This window comes from Conger conger, chromosome 1, assembly GCF_963514075.1.
Source record: "Conger conger chromosome 1, fConCon1.1, whole genome shotgun sequence".
NCBI lineage: Eukaryota > Metazoa > Chordata > Actinopteri > Anguilliformes > Congridae > Conger > Conger conger.
In genome coordinates this window covers 6,104,225-6,120,187 of record NC_083760.1, presented here as the reverse complement: position 1 = coordinate 6,120,187, position 15,963 = coordinate 6,104,225, and the positions used below count along the sequence as shown (strand labels likewise).

Here is a 15,963-nt window from a genome sequence, read left to right as displayed (position 1 = left end):
ATTATATATTATTATCCAGCTCTCTTGTGAAGTTCAGCCAAAATTTCAAGAGCCTTTCACACTTTGCACCCACAATTTCTAGACGAGGCTACAATAAAACCCAGTTGCATAGCAACAGTTACTTCTGACGTGGTCACTCACAGCACTTATGATTGGTCCTCGGGGACAGTAGAGCCCGCCCCTTCGCCCTGCAGAATGAAATACCTGTTGGTTGTTGTAAGCCGGGGGCCCGCCCACACTTTTCAAACCGCCAGTCAGAAGCTTGTGTGGAGCACTCAGGTTAGGCTGCGACGTGACGACCTTAAAGTGCAAGCATGAGTGTGTGAGAGAGAGAGAGAGAGAGAGAGAGAGAGAGAGAGAGAGAGGGGGAGAGGGGGAGAGGGGGAGAGGGAAGGGGAGAGAGGGAGGGGGAGGGGGAGAGAGAGAGGGAGGGAGGGAGGGGGAGAGAGAGAGGGAGGGAGGGGGAGAGGGAGAGGAAGGGGGAGAGAGAGGGGGGGAGAGGGGGGGAGAGAAAGCGAGTAGAGAGAGAGAGAAAGGAGAGCACAAAGACAGGAATGGCAGGAGAAAGAGTGAAAAAAAACAGTAGAGAGTGTGAGAGAGAGAGAGAGAGAGAGAGAGAGAGAAACTGACTGCGAGAGAGAGCCACAAGAGCATCACCTTCTCCACTGTCCGAGACACGGGGTACCTCGTCTGTCGACCTGAAAGACACGGAACACAAGAGTATGAACCCATCGGCTCCAACGCTGAGTATTATTACTGAATATTACTGCTCACAAATTGCGCAAAATAAGTACATTGCCTCAACTTTTAATATGCAAAAGTGCCGATACACTTTACAGTGCACTACTCTAAGATGAATTATTTGAGAGGTTTGAATCTTAAACAATCGGCCCAGTGGTGACGCATGTCATTTCACGCAGAGGAGACATGGCGCAGGGCTGTAGCATTTTGTCAGAGACCTGCGCTGATGCCTTGACGGAGGGCAGGCTGACGATAGCGTTACAGCTGCTCAATACCGTTTTCAGGCTTTCAGCAAACGCAAACATTTCACTTAAAACGCAGTTTTTTGTGATTCGTTATGATGATGCTGATGATGGTGATGGAAGGTGAGGAGGAGGCGATGAAGAGGGGGCCTGGGGTCTCACGTTTCCGCTTGCAGAGCACGATCAGGAGGATGAGGAGGACGAGGAGCAGGAGGCCACAGGGGATCCCGGCCGCGATTCCCGCGATGGCCGGACCGCTCAGACCTTCTACACACGCACACGCACACGCACACGCACACGCACACCATACACACCACACGCACACACACACACACACACACCATACACACACACACACCATACACATACACACACACACACACACACACCATACACACACACACACCATAAACACACACACACACACACACACACACACACACACCACACACCACACACCACACACCACACACCACACACCACACACCACACACCACACACCACACACCACACACACACACACACACCATACACACACACACCATACACATACACACACACACAAACACACACCATACACACACACGCACACGCACACGTACACGCACACGCACACGCACACACACACCATACACACACACACCATACACACACACACACACCAATGCACACGCACACACACAGACACATACCAATGTTCATTGCAGTTACATTGCAGTCATTTATCAGACATGATTGGACTAAGCAGGGGGAGAATCCCGCCCTGGAGCAGTGCAGGGTTAAGGGCCCAATAGGGGCACTGATCTTGGCTACACCAGGGCTTGAGGAACCAACCTTCCAGGTCCCCTTCATGTACCTTAGCCACTAGGCTACAGGCCGCCCCAGTCATGTACCTTAGCCACTAGGCTACAGGCCGCCCCAGTCATGTACCTTAGCCACTAGGCTACAGGCCGCCCCGTCAGGTACCTTAGCCACTAGGCTACAGGCTGCCCCAGTCATGTACCTTAGCCACTAGGCTACAGGCTGCCCCAGTCATGTACCTTAGCCACTAGGCTACAGGCTGCCCCAGTCATGTACCTTAGCCACTAGGCTACAGGCTGCCCCAGTCATGTACCTCAGCCACTAGGCTACAGGCTATCCCAGTCATGTACCTTAGCCACTAAGCTACAGGCTGCCCCAGTCATGTACCTTAGCCACTAGGCTACAGGCTGCCCCAGTCATGTACCTTAGCCACTAGGCTACAGGCTGCCCCAGTCATGTACCTTAGCCACTAAGCTACAGGCTGCCCCAGTCATGTACCTTAGCCACTAGGCTACAGGCTGCCCCAGTCATGTACCTTAGCCACTAGGCTACAGGCTATCCCAGTCATGTACCTTAGCCACTATGCTACAGGCTGCCCAGAAGGCTGGGCCAGATAAGGGAACGGGCTGAATAACTACAGTTCCCAGGATCCTCAGCATGTTAAAAATCTGAAACTTTGGAGGTCCTACCTCGCCCAGCCCGGTGTTCCCGGGAAGGCTGTCCCACATTCTGGCCGGCGACAGGAAGCACGCGGAAGCGGTACCGGGCCGAGGGGTCCAGCGGGCCGAGGGTGGAGCTGCGGGCGGCGGCGGGCTTTGATTGGACGGTGCGGAACTCGTCCGCCGCCCTCTTCCTCCGCCGGCTGCCCCCGCGGCTGGAGGTGAGGTTCGGCCCCGCCATCTGCACCTTGAAACCTGAATTTAACACACCCACAGACACAGACACACACAGACACACAGACACACAGACACACAGACACACAGACACACAGACACAAAGACACACAGACACAAAGACACACAGACACACAGACACACAGACACACAGACACACATGCACGTACGCGCACACACATAGATACACATATACACCCGGGCACACATGCACACAAGCACAGACAGACACACAGACAGACACACAGACAGACACACAGACACACAGACACACAGACACACAGACACACAGACACATGCACACGCACACGCATAGACAGACAGACACAGACATAGATACAGATACAGATGGACGGACAGACAGACAGACAGACAGACAGGCAGACAGACAGACAGACAGGCAGGCAGGCAGACCATCCGCGTTATTTTAGTATTGGAAAACTGCTCCAGAATCTCTCTCGTAGAGGAATGAATGAGCCCCATTCTTGCCTGTAATGATGGAGGCGGGGGGGGTGTCCCAGGTCAGGGTCACCACTGTGCCGTTGGCGTTTGTCTGCAGCCTGGAGTCAGAGATCTTTGGGCCTGCGGAGGGCAGGGAGGATGGGGTAGGTTAGCAGAACCTGGGTACGGTTTACAATAATCTACCAGAAATGAAACTCACACACAAATGAGTCACACCTCTGAACTGTCTCACCTGTTTTTTTGGGGGTTTTTTTGTCTCATTTAGCAAAAGTAAAATGAAGAAATAAAGTAGAAATAAAATTTCTAGTCGAAATAAAAGACTATGATGCTTGTTAAGACAGACAGGTAGTGTATTGACCAATCAAGTGCCAAGTAACTGTATGAGGGGCAGAAGGGCTGTATGAGGGGCAGAATGCAGGACTGTATGAGGGGCAGAAGGGCTGTATGAGGGGCAGAAGGGCTGTATGAGGGGCAGAATGCAGGACTGTATGAGGGGCAGAAGGCAGGACTATGAGGGGCAGAAGGGCTGTATGAGGGGCAGAATGCAGGACTGTATGAGGGGCAGAAGGGCTGTATGAGGGGCAGAAGGCAAGACTGTATGAGGGGCAGAAGGGCTGTATGAGGGGCAGAAGGCAGGACTGTATGAGGGGCAGAAGGCAGGACTGTATGAGGGGCAGAAGGGCTGTATGAGGGGCAGAATGCAGGACTGTATGAGGGGCAGAAGGGCTGTATGAGGGGCAGAATGCAGGACTGTATGAGGGGCAGAATGCAGGACTGTATGAGGGGCAGAAGGCAGGACTGTATGAGGGGCAGAAGGCAGGACTGTATGAGGGGCAGAAGGCAGGACTGTATGAGGGGCAGAATGCAGGACTGTATGAGGGGCAGAAGGCAGGACTATGAGGGGCAGAAGGGCTGTATGAGGGGCAGAAGGCAGGGCTGAATGAGGGGCAGAAGGGCTGTATGAGGGGCAGAAGGCAGGGCTGTATGAGGGGCAGAATGCAGGACTATGAGGGGCAGAAGGCAGGGCTGTATCAGGGGCAGAAGGCAGGACTGTATGAGGGGCAGAAGGGCTGTATGAGGGGCAGAAGGGCTGTATGAGGGGCAGAAGGCAGGGCTGTATGAGGGGCAGAAGGCAGGACTGTATGAGGGGCAGAAGGGCTGTATGAGGGGCAGAAGGCAGGGCTGTATGAGGGGCAGAAGGGCTGTATGAGGGGCAGAAGGCAGGACTGTATGAGGGGCAGAAGGGCTGTATGAGGGGCAGAAGGCAGGGCTGTATGAGGGGCAGAAGGGCTGTATGAGGGGCAGAAGGCAGGGCTGTATGAGGGGCAGAAGGCAGGGCTGTATGAGGGGCAGAAGGCAGGACTATATGAGGGGCAGAAGGGCTGTATGAGGGGCAGAAGGCAGGACTGTATGAGGGGCAGAAGGGCTGTATGAGGGGCAGAAGGGCTGTATGAGGGGCAGAAGGCTGCTTCTCGGAGACAGGAAGTACCCAGCAGGCGCACGTTGGCCTCCTGGCGGCCCAGCGGATTGGCCGCGTGGCAGGAGTAGATGCCCATGTCGCTGGCGTTGAAGGCGGGGTTAAGGATCGACAGCGCCGTGGTGTCCGGGCTGATCCGGTACTCCCCCCCGCCGCTGATCACCTGACCACCGCGGGACCAGGTCACCGTGGCGACGGGCACCCACGCGCCGGCGCAGGAGATGGTGACGACCAGGTCGCCGTTGGCGACCACCGCGGACGAGACCAGCGGCGGCAAGCCCGCCGGCCCTCCTGAAACGACGGCACGGAGAGCGTGTTTATCATGTGTGAGAGCGTGTTTATCATGTGTGAGAGCGTGTTTATCATGTGTGAGAGCGTGTTTATCACATGTGAGCGTGTTTATCATGTGTGAGAGCGTGTTTATCACGTGTGAGCGTGTTTATCACGTGAGAGCGTGTTTATCACGTGTGAGAGCGTGTTTATCATGTGTGTGAGCGTGTTTACCATGTGTGAGAGCGCATTTACCACGTGTGAGCGTGTTTATCACGTGTGAGAGCGTGTTTATCACGTGTGAGAGCGTGTTTATCACGTGTGAGCGTGTTTATCACATGTGAGAGCGTGTTTATCACGTGTGAGAGCGTGTTTATCACGTGTGAGCGTGTTCATCACGTGTGAGAGCGTGTTTATTACACTGCACAAGCAGGGATCATCAGCTCTGGCCCTCACACACATATAAAGAGAGGATGGAAAACCAGCAGTTCTTAGCCCTAGAGGACCGTGAGTTGCTGATCCCTGCCATACAGCTTACTGCATACTTTGAGTATGTGTGAGTGCATATCTGTTAAAACACCAGAGCCCAATTTAAGGCTCATTTAATTCATTTCTTAGTGTTTTAGTTCTCATTGGATTCCATACATTTTTAAACAGCTAAAAGGATGAAATTTATTTATGCAGCATGCAAAGTCTGAATCCCTCCTTGCTGGCCCGATTACAGCTGTCATTTGCCGAACACTGCCCTCTAGTGGCAGAGTTTGGGACGCAGACGAAATCGACGCTCAACAGATTCAGATTTTCACATTAAAAAATCGGGAGTTTAAAGATTCAAAGAAAGAAAAAAAAGAAGTATGACACCGAATGATTTCTTTGTAATTAAACATATTATTTTTATTCTTACTAATAACAATAAGTGTGTGTGTGTGAGTGTGTGTGTGTGAGCGTGTGTGTGTGTGTGTGTGAGCGTGTGTGTGTGTGTGTGTGTGTGTGTAAGTGTGTGTGTGAGTGTGTGTGAGTGTGTGTGAGTGAGTGTGTGTGCGTGTGCGTGAGTGTGTGTGTGTGTGTGTGTGTGTGTGTGTAAGCGTGTGTAAGTGTGTGTGAGTGTGTGTGAGTGTGTGTGTGTGTGTGTGTGAGAGTGTGTGTGAGTGTGTGTGAGTGTGTGTGTTTGTGTAAGTGTGTGTAAGTGTGTGTGAGTGTGTGTGTGAGTGTGTGTGTGTGCGTGTGTGTGTGAGTGTGTGTAAGTGTGTGTGTGAGTGTGTGTGTGTGCGTGTGTGTGTAAGTGTGTGTAAGTGTGTGTGCATGTGTATGTGTGTGAGAGAGTGTGTGTGTGTGTGTGTGTAAGTGTGTGTGTGTGTGTGTGAGAGTGTGTGAGTGTGTGTGAGTGTGAGTGAGTGTGTGTGTGAGTGTGAGTGAGCGTGTGTGAGTGTGTGAGCGTGTGTGTGAGAGTGTGTGTGAGTGTGAGTGAGCGTGTGTGAGCGTGTGAGTGTGTGTAAGCGTGTGTGTGTGTAAGTGAGTGTGTGTGTGTTTGTGTGTGAGTGTGTGTGTGTGTGTGTGTGTAAGTGTGTGTGAGTGTGAGTGTGTGTGTGTGTGTGTGGAGGGCTCATACAGTGGCAGGCCCAGTCATACTCACGCGCAGTGACGCTGCAGTTCTGCTGCAGGAGGGGGTGTCTGGCCGTGCAGACGATCTCCCTCCCGCTCAGACTCGGGGTCGGGGTCACCATCAGGTTCAGGTCCCCGCTGCCGCTGACGCTGCCGTTCAGAGCGGGGAAGGAGAGCTGCGCCTCGGGGTCGCCCCCTGGCCACCGGCAGCGGTACTGCAGGTCCTCTGTGGCGTTCCCTCCGACCGAACACATCAGGCTGCCCGACGGTCGCTCTGCGAGGGAGGGAGGAGTTAAACGTTATGTAAATAACGCTTCATTTAACAGGCCGCTAGGCCTGTAGCGTAGTGGTTAAGGTACGTGACTGGGACCCGCAAGGTCGGTGGTTCCATCCCCGGTGTAGCCGCAATAAGATCCGCACAGCCGTCGGGGCCTTGAGCAAGGCCCTTAACCCTGCATTGCTCCAGGGGAGGATTGTCTCCTGCTTAGTCTAATCAACTGTACGTCGCTCTGGATAAGAGTGTCTGCCAAATGCCATTAATGTAATATTATGTAATGTACTTAGGTCACCATTTAGATTTGGGAGCAGCCAGCAGCCTAGTGGCTAAGGAGAGTGACTTGAAGTTCCTTTAACCACACATTGCTCCAGGTGGGATTGTCCCCTGCTTAGTAAGTCTTTTTGGATAGAAGCGTCAGCTGAATAACTAATGTAATACTTACAGAGGCAAGTACAATAAAATGGGCTGTAAAATGTATTTACATAGAAGCTATATACATAATAAGGTACTTACTGGCATTTACTGACTTTGTTTCACAAAAATCAAAGTAGTTGCCTAAAGTAGCTGTGCATTTGTCCAGTAAATACAAGGCAAAATACTGTAATTTCTCTTAATCTGTTCCTAAAAAAGCAATTCAAACCATTTTCAAAAGTCATTTGAAAACAAAATAAAAAAAAACCCCACCACCATGTGTTTGCGGAAAGGATTATGCATTTTGAGCATCGGGACACACCCAGCTAGACATTCCAGTTTCAGAAGACTTGGGAAATTAAACCTTTATGAAACTCCAAAACAGGCGGAACTACAACATGCCAGTGACAGTCTGAATTTGACCAATCATTGTATGGGACTGTGAAAAGTGACATGTTTTCATTGGTGCACGTCGTGATTGACAACAACAAATTAGTCTAGAGGCACTCCCTACGATTAGTGCCTTTAAGGTTATGCTACAGAGAGCCCTACAGGAAACATGTAATTGCTTTACCTGATGCTGACTCAATTATGCTTTTTTAAAATGCACTTGTAGCCTACTGCGTCTGTGTTTGACTTTTTGTCATGTATATTGTATATGCCTTATTGTTTCTCATGTTGTAACTTTATGTGTGCCGTCTTGGCCAGGACTCCCTGGAAGAAGAGATCTTGTATCTCAATGGTGACATTTCCTGGTTAAATAAAGGACAAATAAAAAATAAAAAAAAATTGACAGGTCACCGACTCCACCCTTTAGAATTATGAAACCTCGTTCCCCATCACAAACTTGCATTGCAAGTAAACACGGATGGTGTAACATGCAGACAATTTTCATTATAATGTACATGTGGGCTTTTTGGAAAATGCACATTTCACAGAAATTTTACTATGCTGAAATATCTGCACTAACCTAGGGCCAGTTTCGCAGACAGGGATTAAGCCTAGTCCAAGTTTCTCCGTACAGAGCTCAAATTAGGCCAGAACTAAACTTAATCTGTGTCGAAATGTGTGACAAGATATTTTCTGATCCTGAAAATAAAATGCATTCCAGTGTACTGTTGAATATTCCATTTCTATGAGCTTGAACATCGGGTGCCCTACCATAGACGCTGTCATTTTACCACAGATGCTAACCTACCATAGACGCTGTCACTTTACCACAGACGCTAACCTACCATAGACGCTGTCACTTTACCGCAGATGCTAACTTACCATAGACGCTGTCACTTTACCACAGACGCTAACCTACCATAGACGCTGTCACTTTACCACAGACGCTAACCTACCATAGACGCTGTCACTTTACCGCAGATGCTAACCTACCATAGACGCTGTCACTTTACCATAGATGCTAACCTACCATAGACGCTGTCACTTTACCACAGATGCTAACCTACCATAGACGCTGTCACTTTACCACAGATGCTAACCTACCATAGACGCTGTCACTTTACCACAGATGCTAACCTACCAAAGACGCTGTCACCTTACCACAGATGCTAACCTACCATAGATGCTGTCACTTTACCACAGATGCTGACCTACCAAAGACGCTGTCACTTTACCACAGATGCTGACCCTACCATAGACATTGTCACTTCAGCACAGATGCTAACCTACCATAGACGCTGTCACTTCACCACAGATGCTAACCTACCATAGACGCTGTCACTTTACCACAGATGCTAACCTACCATAGACGCTGTCACTTTACCACAGATGCTAACCTACCATAGACGCTGTCACTTTACCACAGATGCTAACCTACCATAGACGCTGTCACTTTACCACAGATGCTGACCTTACCATAGACATTGTCACTTCAGCACAGATGCTGACCCTACCATAGACGCTGGCACCTTACCAAAGATGTTGATGGTGAAGTTCCTCCTCAGCCGGGTTCCGGTCTCAGCGTTGACCAAGAGGCACGTGTACACCCCGCTCTGGTGGGTTTGGACGTTGGTAAGGTTCAGGGTGCCCTGCGACACGGGGAGGGTCAGGCCCCCAAAAACCCAGGACACGGTGGGGGCGGGAACTCCATTGGACGCACAGGAGAGCAAGAGCGAGTCGCCCAACTCGAAGGCGTTTTTCTGGGGACGAATTTTCAAAACCGGCTCATCTGGACCATCTAAGGGGGGATTGGGAGAGAAGGGAGGGAGAGAGACAGAGAGAGAGGTGAGGAGGACAGTGGCAGGGGGGAGAATATTTATGGAAATAAATAGGCAAAAAATAGATGTGTTGCCATGAACAACATCTCATGATCCACAGGATCTTGAGATGGTCCACACAATAAAGACCGACATCACACGAAAACGGCAAACTTAACGGACAGAAAGGCTTTCATAGGATGTATAGAAGAGAAAGTGGAAAATTATTACGGAGTTTGCAGAACCGGCAGACCACAAGTATACAAGTAAAACAACGACAAATGCTGGCATGGCCAGAGATCAGGCCATTAACAAAATATAGACTCCTGGGCGCAAAAATAGGACACATGAGTGAACTGATATGATAAGTTAAACGATGATGAAAAGTGAAAAGGAGGGGAAAAGGTTAGGGCAGCAGGTGTACATTCTTAGAGGAATGCCTGGATGGCTGAAATGCTTTGAGAGAAGATGACGGTGAAACTGAAGTGTCAGAATGCTACATGCTCTCAAATGTGTGTTAAGCTGTAGGCCAGGAGTTTCCAACCCTCTTCCTGGAGATCTACCGTCCTGTAGGTTTACACTCCAACCCTAACAAAGCACACCTCATTCAACAGCTAGAGCAGGGCTGCCCAACCCTGTTCCTGGAGATGTACCATCCTGTAGGTTTACACTCCAACCCTAACAAAGCACACCTCATTCAACAGCTAGAGCAGGGCTGCCCAAACCTCTTCCTGGAGATCTACCGTCCTGTAGGTTTACACTCCAACCCTAACAAAGCACACCTCATTCAACAGCTAGAGATCTCATTGTGCTGCTAACACAGAGTCAGGGGCGCCAAATTCAGAGCGAAATGGAAACCAATAGGAAGGTAAATAGTGATGAATCGGAGAAGAACGTAATCTTACAGAGCACGGTGATGTTCCTGACAACGGTCGCAGAGCTGAACGGGTTGGTCAGAACCAGGGTGTACTGGCCAGTGTCGTTCCGAGTGGGACTCTTGACCGTCAGACGATTATCGACGATGGTGTGTCGCGTCCCGTTGGTGATCTCCTGCCCGTCAAAGGACCACTTCACCGACTGCGCTTCTCCCTGCCCGGTGCTGTAGGACAGGCTGAAGGCGTCAGCGCCCTCTTTGATGTTAGCAGGCACCGCACTCACGGACACGCTCTCGAAGTCGTCTGCAGGGGGCGGAAATCAACAGTTGCGATGGAAAAAATTAACAGTCATAAATTTATAAAAGGCAGTGGAGGCCTAAATCTACAGGCCTGTGCCAATAATGGTAAAATGGTAAATGGTTGGTATTTTATATAGTGCCTTTATCCAAAGCGCTGTACAATTGCTTCTCATTCACTAATTCATACACACACACTCACACACCGACGGCGATTGGCTGCCATGCAAGGCGCCGACCAGCTCGTCAGGAGCATTTGGGGGTTAGGTGTCACGCTCAGGGACGCTTCGACACAGCCCGGGCGGGGGATCGAACCGGCAACCCTCTTACTGCCTGAGCCATGTCGCCCCCATGTATGTCCATCAAACTGACTTGCACTATCACTGAAGTCGCCGAACTACGTCTATCCGTATTAAAAACGGTCAAATGTAGAGACACATATGCGACTGAGTCATGGCCACTTATGACCAGACGACTAGATAACCGGGCGGCCTGTAGCGTAGTAGTTAAGGTAAATGACTGGGACATGCAAGGTCGGTGGTTCTAATCCCGGTGTAGCCACAATAAGATCTGCACGGCCATTGGGCCCTTGAGCAAGGCCCTTAACCCTGCATTGCTCCAGGGGAGGATTGTCTCCTGCTTAGTCTAATCAACTGTACATCGCTCTGGATAAGGGCGTCTGCCAAAATGCCAATAATGTAATAACCGGACCGCCCCTCGATCGCAGGCCACTCACCGAACACCCGCAGGGCGAACTTGGCCTCGTCCCGTCCCATGTCAGGCTTGAACATGACCACCTTGTACTCGCCGCCATGTTTGAGCTGCACGTTGCGAATGGTGAGCGAGCCGTTGCGCTCGATGAGGACCGTGTCGAACTCGGCGGAGATCTGAGGCGGGGCGATGGAACCCAGGGTCCAGGTCACGATCGTCTCCCCGTCCTTCAACCACACGACCGTAGGGTCCACGGCCCCCGTGTACTCCACCCCCAGCGTTTTGTTACGGCCGACCTTGGCGACCGTCGAGGGACTGGGGACCGTGACGGTAAGTTGGCCGTCAACAACACCTTCGGAAAGAGAGAAACAAAATATGAAATTACCGAATGTAAATCCATCCATCCATTATCCTAACCCGCTTATCCTGAACAGGGTCGCAGGGGGGGCTGGAGCCTATCCCAGCATACATTGGGTGAAAGGCAGGAATACACCCTGGACAGGTCGCCAGTCCATCGCAGGGCACACACACACTCATACCCACGGGCAATTTAGACTCTCCAAACAGCCTAACCTGCATGTCTTTGGACTGTGGGAGGAAACCAATAATAAAAATTATAAAACCAATGTTGAGGTGGTGTCACATTGGGCTCCACCTTGTCCCAATAACCAGATCTCCAGACCTAATAATCAACCCATTTGACACATCCATTACATTACATTACATTATTGGCATTTGGCGGACGCTCTTATCCAGAGCGACGTACAACAAAGTGCGTACCCATAACCAGGGATAAGTTCGCTGAAAGACCCTAGAGGGAAGTAGAATTTTTTCATCCCTACCTTTGCAGGTTTACAGCTCTCTAGTAGAATAAAAAATATTAATCATATGTTCTAATAGGACCTTGGAATCATCCCTTTTCTGATATTTTCTCTTACAGCTAATTCTGCCACTGGAAAGAATGATTCGCAAAATGAACAACAACCAACTAATTGACCTTGAGCAAGCTGAGATTTTTAAAAATTAGGATAAAAACACAAAAATCACAGCAATATATATATTTTTTTAATGATAAGATTACTCTTGATGGCGTAACAATAACAATGCAGTTATCTTTCTTGAGTTTTCAAAGAAATATAAAAGTATATATTTAAATCTGCAATATGTCACCCAGCACTGTGTCACTGAACATTTTTTTGGTGTTCTGGGAACGGCTAGTTTAGAGCCACAACATAGCATAGCAGAAGTGTCAATATACACTCACTGAGCACTTTATTAGGAACATTTTTACTTTATTACACCTTCTTATTCATAGGATTATCTAATCAGCCAATTGTGTGGTAGCAGTGCAACGCATACAACCATGTAGATATGGGTTAGAAGCTTCAGTTAATGTTCACATCAACCATCAGAATGGAGAAAAAATATGATCTAAGTGACTTTGACAGTGGAATAATTGTTGGTGGCAGACTGGTTTGAGTTTCTCAGAAACTGCCAATCTCCTGGGATTTTCATGTCTCGAGAGTTTGCAAAGAAGTGTGTAAAAAAACTTTTTTTTAAATCCAGTGAGCAGCAGTTCTGTGGACAGAAATGCCTTGTTAATGAGATGTCAGAGTTTGACCAGACTGGTCAAAGCTGACAGGAAGGTGACAGTTATGCAAATAACCACACATTACAACAGTGGTGTGCAGAAGAGCATCTCTGAACACACAACGCATCATAACTCTAAGTGGATAGGTTACAGCAGTAGAAGTCTAAGAAATAAGTCTAAGAAATACCTAATAAAGTGCTAGGTGAGTGCATGTCTGTCACTAATTGCCCAGAGTCCAAAAACGTCGTTTCCAAAACCGACGACGGCTCGATTCATAAGGAAATAGGTCAATGACGCACAGTACCAAATTCAGTCAGGCGGGATAACACAGATTTTTTTGTAGTAAATATGCATCATTTAAATTGACTTGGTTGAGAACACAACAGTGTCGTGTCAAGTACTAGAAAGCGTCTTCAGAAATTTTCTAGATTAGATCACGTCTCAGCATTCTAAGCACAAGTTTCGTGTAAGAGACTAAACTGGAATCCATAACTTGTCACTGGCCCAAGTTCAAAAACCTGTACAAAGACACACTGACATTAGAGTGTGTTTTCGAACGTGTGTTCTTGTGCCAAGAACAATTTTAGAAGTGCGTAAAATCCCTACGTAGAAATATGATACAAATTTCACGAATTTAGCTCCTCGTCCACATTCATTGTGGTCACCGAGCAAGAATTGGACGTTTGAAAAATGTTTGCTTCTTTGTGACTTTGTAAACCTCGAATGAAATAAGTTAAGCTCACGGTAAGATTCTCTCTAACATGGGACAGCTGAACTCGTATCTTTCTGCGCTTTCAGTGATAATAATCCATCGCTCTCCCGTTATCGCAAACAATCGTGAACAGCACTGAAACGCTTATTTAAAGCTTTTTTTTTTGCAGCTTTTTTTTTTTAAACCAGTAAACACGTGAAACTACATTATTTTTCCCCGCTGAGGTAAATTTAAGTATTTAATTTGAAGGAGCAGGTAGAAAAGCATAGGAAGGATAACGGGCCGGAAAAAACATGATATGACAATATTTAGTTTAACGTGTTTTCGTAACATATATATGATTAGCACATATTGAACTGCCAGATAACCTAGCCTGCCTCTGCTAACGCTACTCCTGCCTTTTTCCTGTTTTCTTTTCATTCTTTCTGATTTATCCGGCTTAGCTTCGCTTGCCTGTACATAGTTTCGTTCAAGAATGAACAATAACAATCAACGTTTCACATTTTTGCAGACTTACGTCTGCATTTATTGAATCACAGAAGAAGTCGTAAGAGTTGTAAACTTGCCTCCCATCAGGAACGATAACAGAACTCCCAAGCAGGTGTGTTTAAGGGCGCGCCGGCTGTGCAGCGGCATGTCTGAATATTTTTGTATTTTCTTTATATTTTTTACGGCAAATGTGATCGTTGAAATTGTATTTTGATTGTACTGCTTTAATTTTTAATATTCCGATTCAGAATTTAATTTTCGAACGATCGTCTCATCTTCTGCGTCTTTCATTTGCTCGGCTTCATTCCCTCGGGCTGTGTGCGGTTTGCGATATCGTAATAAGACAATCATCTCCTTGTCCTGTCGCTTTTCTCTAACCCCGCCTCCATTCGCAGGTGGGCCGGGCAATCTGTCATCGGGGGAAAGCCGGACTCACCTGTGCTCGGCTTTGATTGCGCACAGTCGTCTGAACCACGCGAAAAGCAGAGTGTGTCCGTGCAGAATAGTAGTTATTAGCGCAGCCGGCGGTGCTAGGTTGGGCTTTTCGTTGGAATGAATGAACGAACGAACGAATATTAGTCAAGATTCTCGGAATGCACGAATTTCGAAGACGTAATGGAATATTCTCTCAATTTCAATGGGCATTCAAATCTCAATTGTTTTATGTGAAGAATCATAGGCAACATCTACGAAATATTATTGCTTTGTTAATATAATTTTTTATTTATCTATAGTTAAGTAGAAGGGGAGCTTCCATTGTTCGCCGTTTTGGTCTCAGTTTCCGAAAAGTGGAGGAAAATATCGCTGGGAGAAGGAGAAAATGAACCGGTCTTCCTTGCTGCTGCGACCCCGCGGCAAACATAAACAAGCGGGTCTGTCGCATGCGGGCACGCGAGTTACCATGTACCCGCATGGGCACTGGGTTTCTCATCCTCTGAATCCAGTTTCGAGGTCTAATTCTGTTTTTACATATGGGTTTCACTCAGCAGGTCAGACTGGTTTCTGTTCTTTTCTCCCAGAACAATGATTGTGCGTCAGAAATGGATATGTAAATAAAACGTACAGTAAACCATGCCTACCTTTTCAATAACGACCGGGGTCGCCCGTAGAACTATTTGTTTATTAGGCCACAAGTGAAGTAAGAATATATTATGCAAAGTCAGCATAGTTATACAATGGGGCTATCGAATGAACCTACCCAGTGTGTTAAAATAGAAAATATAGACTCTATATCTTTTGATTTTCTTTGTATGTTCAATTTAAAGAAATCATAGGCTATCCGACTCATGCAGCCTACCAGACGCATGGTTGTAATTAAACTGCGGAATGAATTACAACAGTGAAATTCACATTCAACACAAAATGGGAAACTTTTTTTTTTTCCAAAGAGCACACCTTAAATTGGCTTTCTATGACTTCCCTCGTCGCTTTGAAAAAGGGGGAGCAATCCTCCAAGGAGCAATCCCCCCCCCTTTGAAATAAAGTCACAAGTGAGCCGTCATTAAGCGAGCCCTTCCCTCTTCGTGCTTCAATCCGTTGCTCGCCGGTCACCCCTCTTGGGAATCTCGTGTTCCCCGCGCGGGGATGAGGGCGTCGCGCCGGCGTGTGCGCGCGGTGTGGTTGTCACTACAACATAACGGAATGAGATCGACAGAAATCGGACCAGTCAAACCGCATTCTACGCTGCCGCGCCTCGCCCGGTGCCCTGTGCGCCAGGCCCGTGCGTTATGTGACCGGCGGGATCGGAAACATGAAAGCGGGCCGTATTAGTCCGAACACCGGAGTGGTTCATCTGTTGGCCACGATAGCTGTGAGAGATGCTGACTTCGGTCACGTCAGTAGCAGGGGAACATGGTTCACACATTCACACGCCGTGCCCCTAATTGAAGAGCTTATATAAATACAG

General features: G+C 48.4%; 1 protein-coding gene across 3 annotated transcripts in view; it reads right to left on the bottom strand.

Moving 5' to 3' along the window:
- Nucleotides 1–14,540, bottom strand: part of vsig10l (V-set and immunoglobulin domain containing 10 like) — a 145,631-nt gene extending 131,091 nt beyond the window's left edge. For 2 of the 3 annotated variants that reach the window (XM_061253818.1, XM_061253826.1), the window contains exons 1-11: nucleotides 14,135–14,540; nucleotides 11,291–11,617; nucleotides 10,289–10,561; nucleotides 9,101–9,364; nucleotides 6,520–6,762; nucleotides 4,629–4,907; nucleotides 3,167–3,259; nucleotides 2,474–2,698; nucleotides 1,146–1,250; nucleotides 658–698; nucleotides 205–300 (exon numbers count right to left, since the gene is read on the bottom strand). In XM_061253818.1, coding sequence (XP_061109802.1) covers nucleotides 205–300; nucleotides 658–698; nucleotides 1,146–1,250; nucleotides 2,474–2,698; nucleotides 3,167–3,259; nucleotides 4,629–4,907; nucleotides 6,520–6,762; nucleotides 9,101–9,364; nucleotides 10,289–10,561; nucleotides 11,291–11,617; nucleotides 14,135–14,204 — 2,016 coding nt within the window. In that variant the 5' untranslated portion in view covers nucleotides 14,205–14,540. The remainder of the gene's footprint in view (nucleotides 1–204; nucleotides 301–657; nucleotides 699–1,145; nucleotides 1,251–2,473; nucleotides 2,699–3,166; nucleotides 3,260–4,628; nucleotides 4,908–6,519; nucleotides 6,763–9,100; nucleotides 9,365–10,288; nucleotides 10,562–11,290; nucleotides 11,618–14,134) is intronic. The other variant, XM_061253809.1, reaches the window with a different exon arrangement.
- Between the last annotated feature and the right edge of the window lie 1,423 nt (nucleotides 14,541–15,963).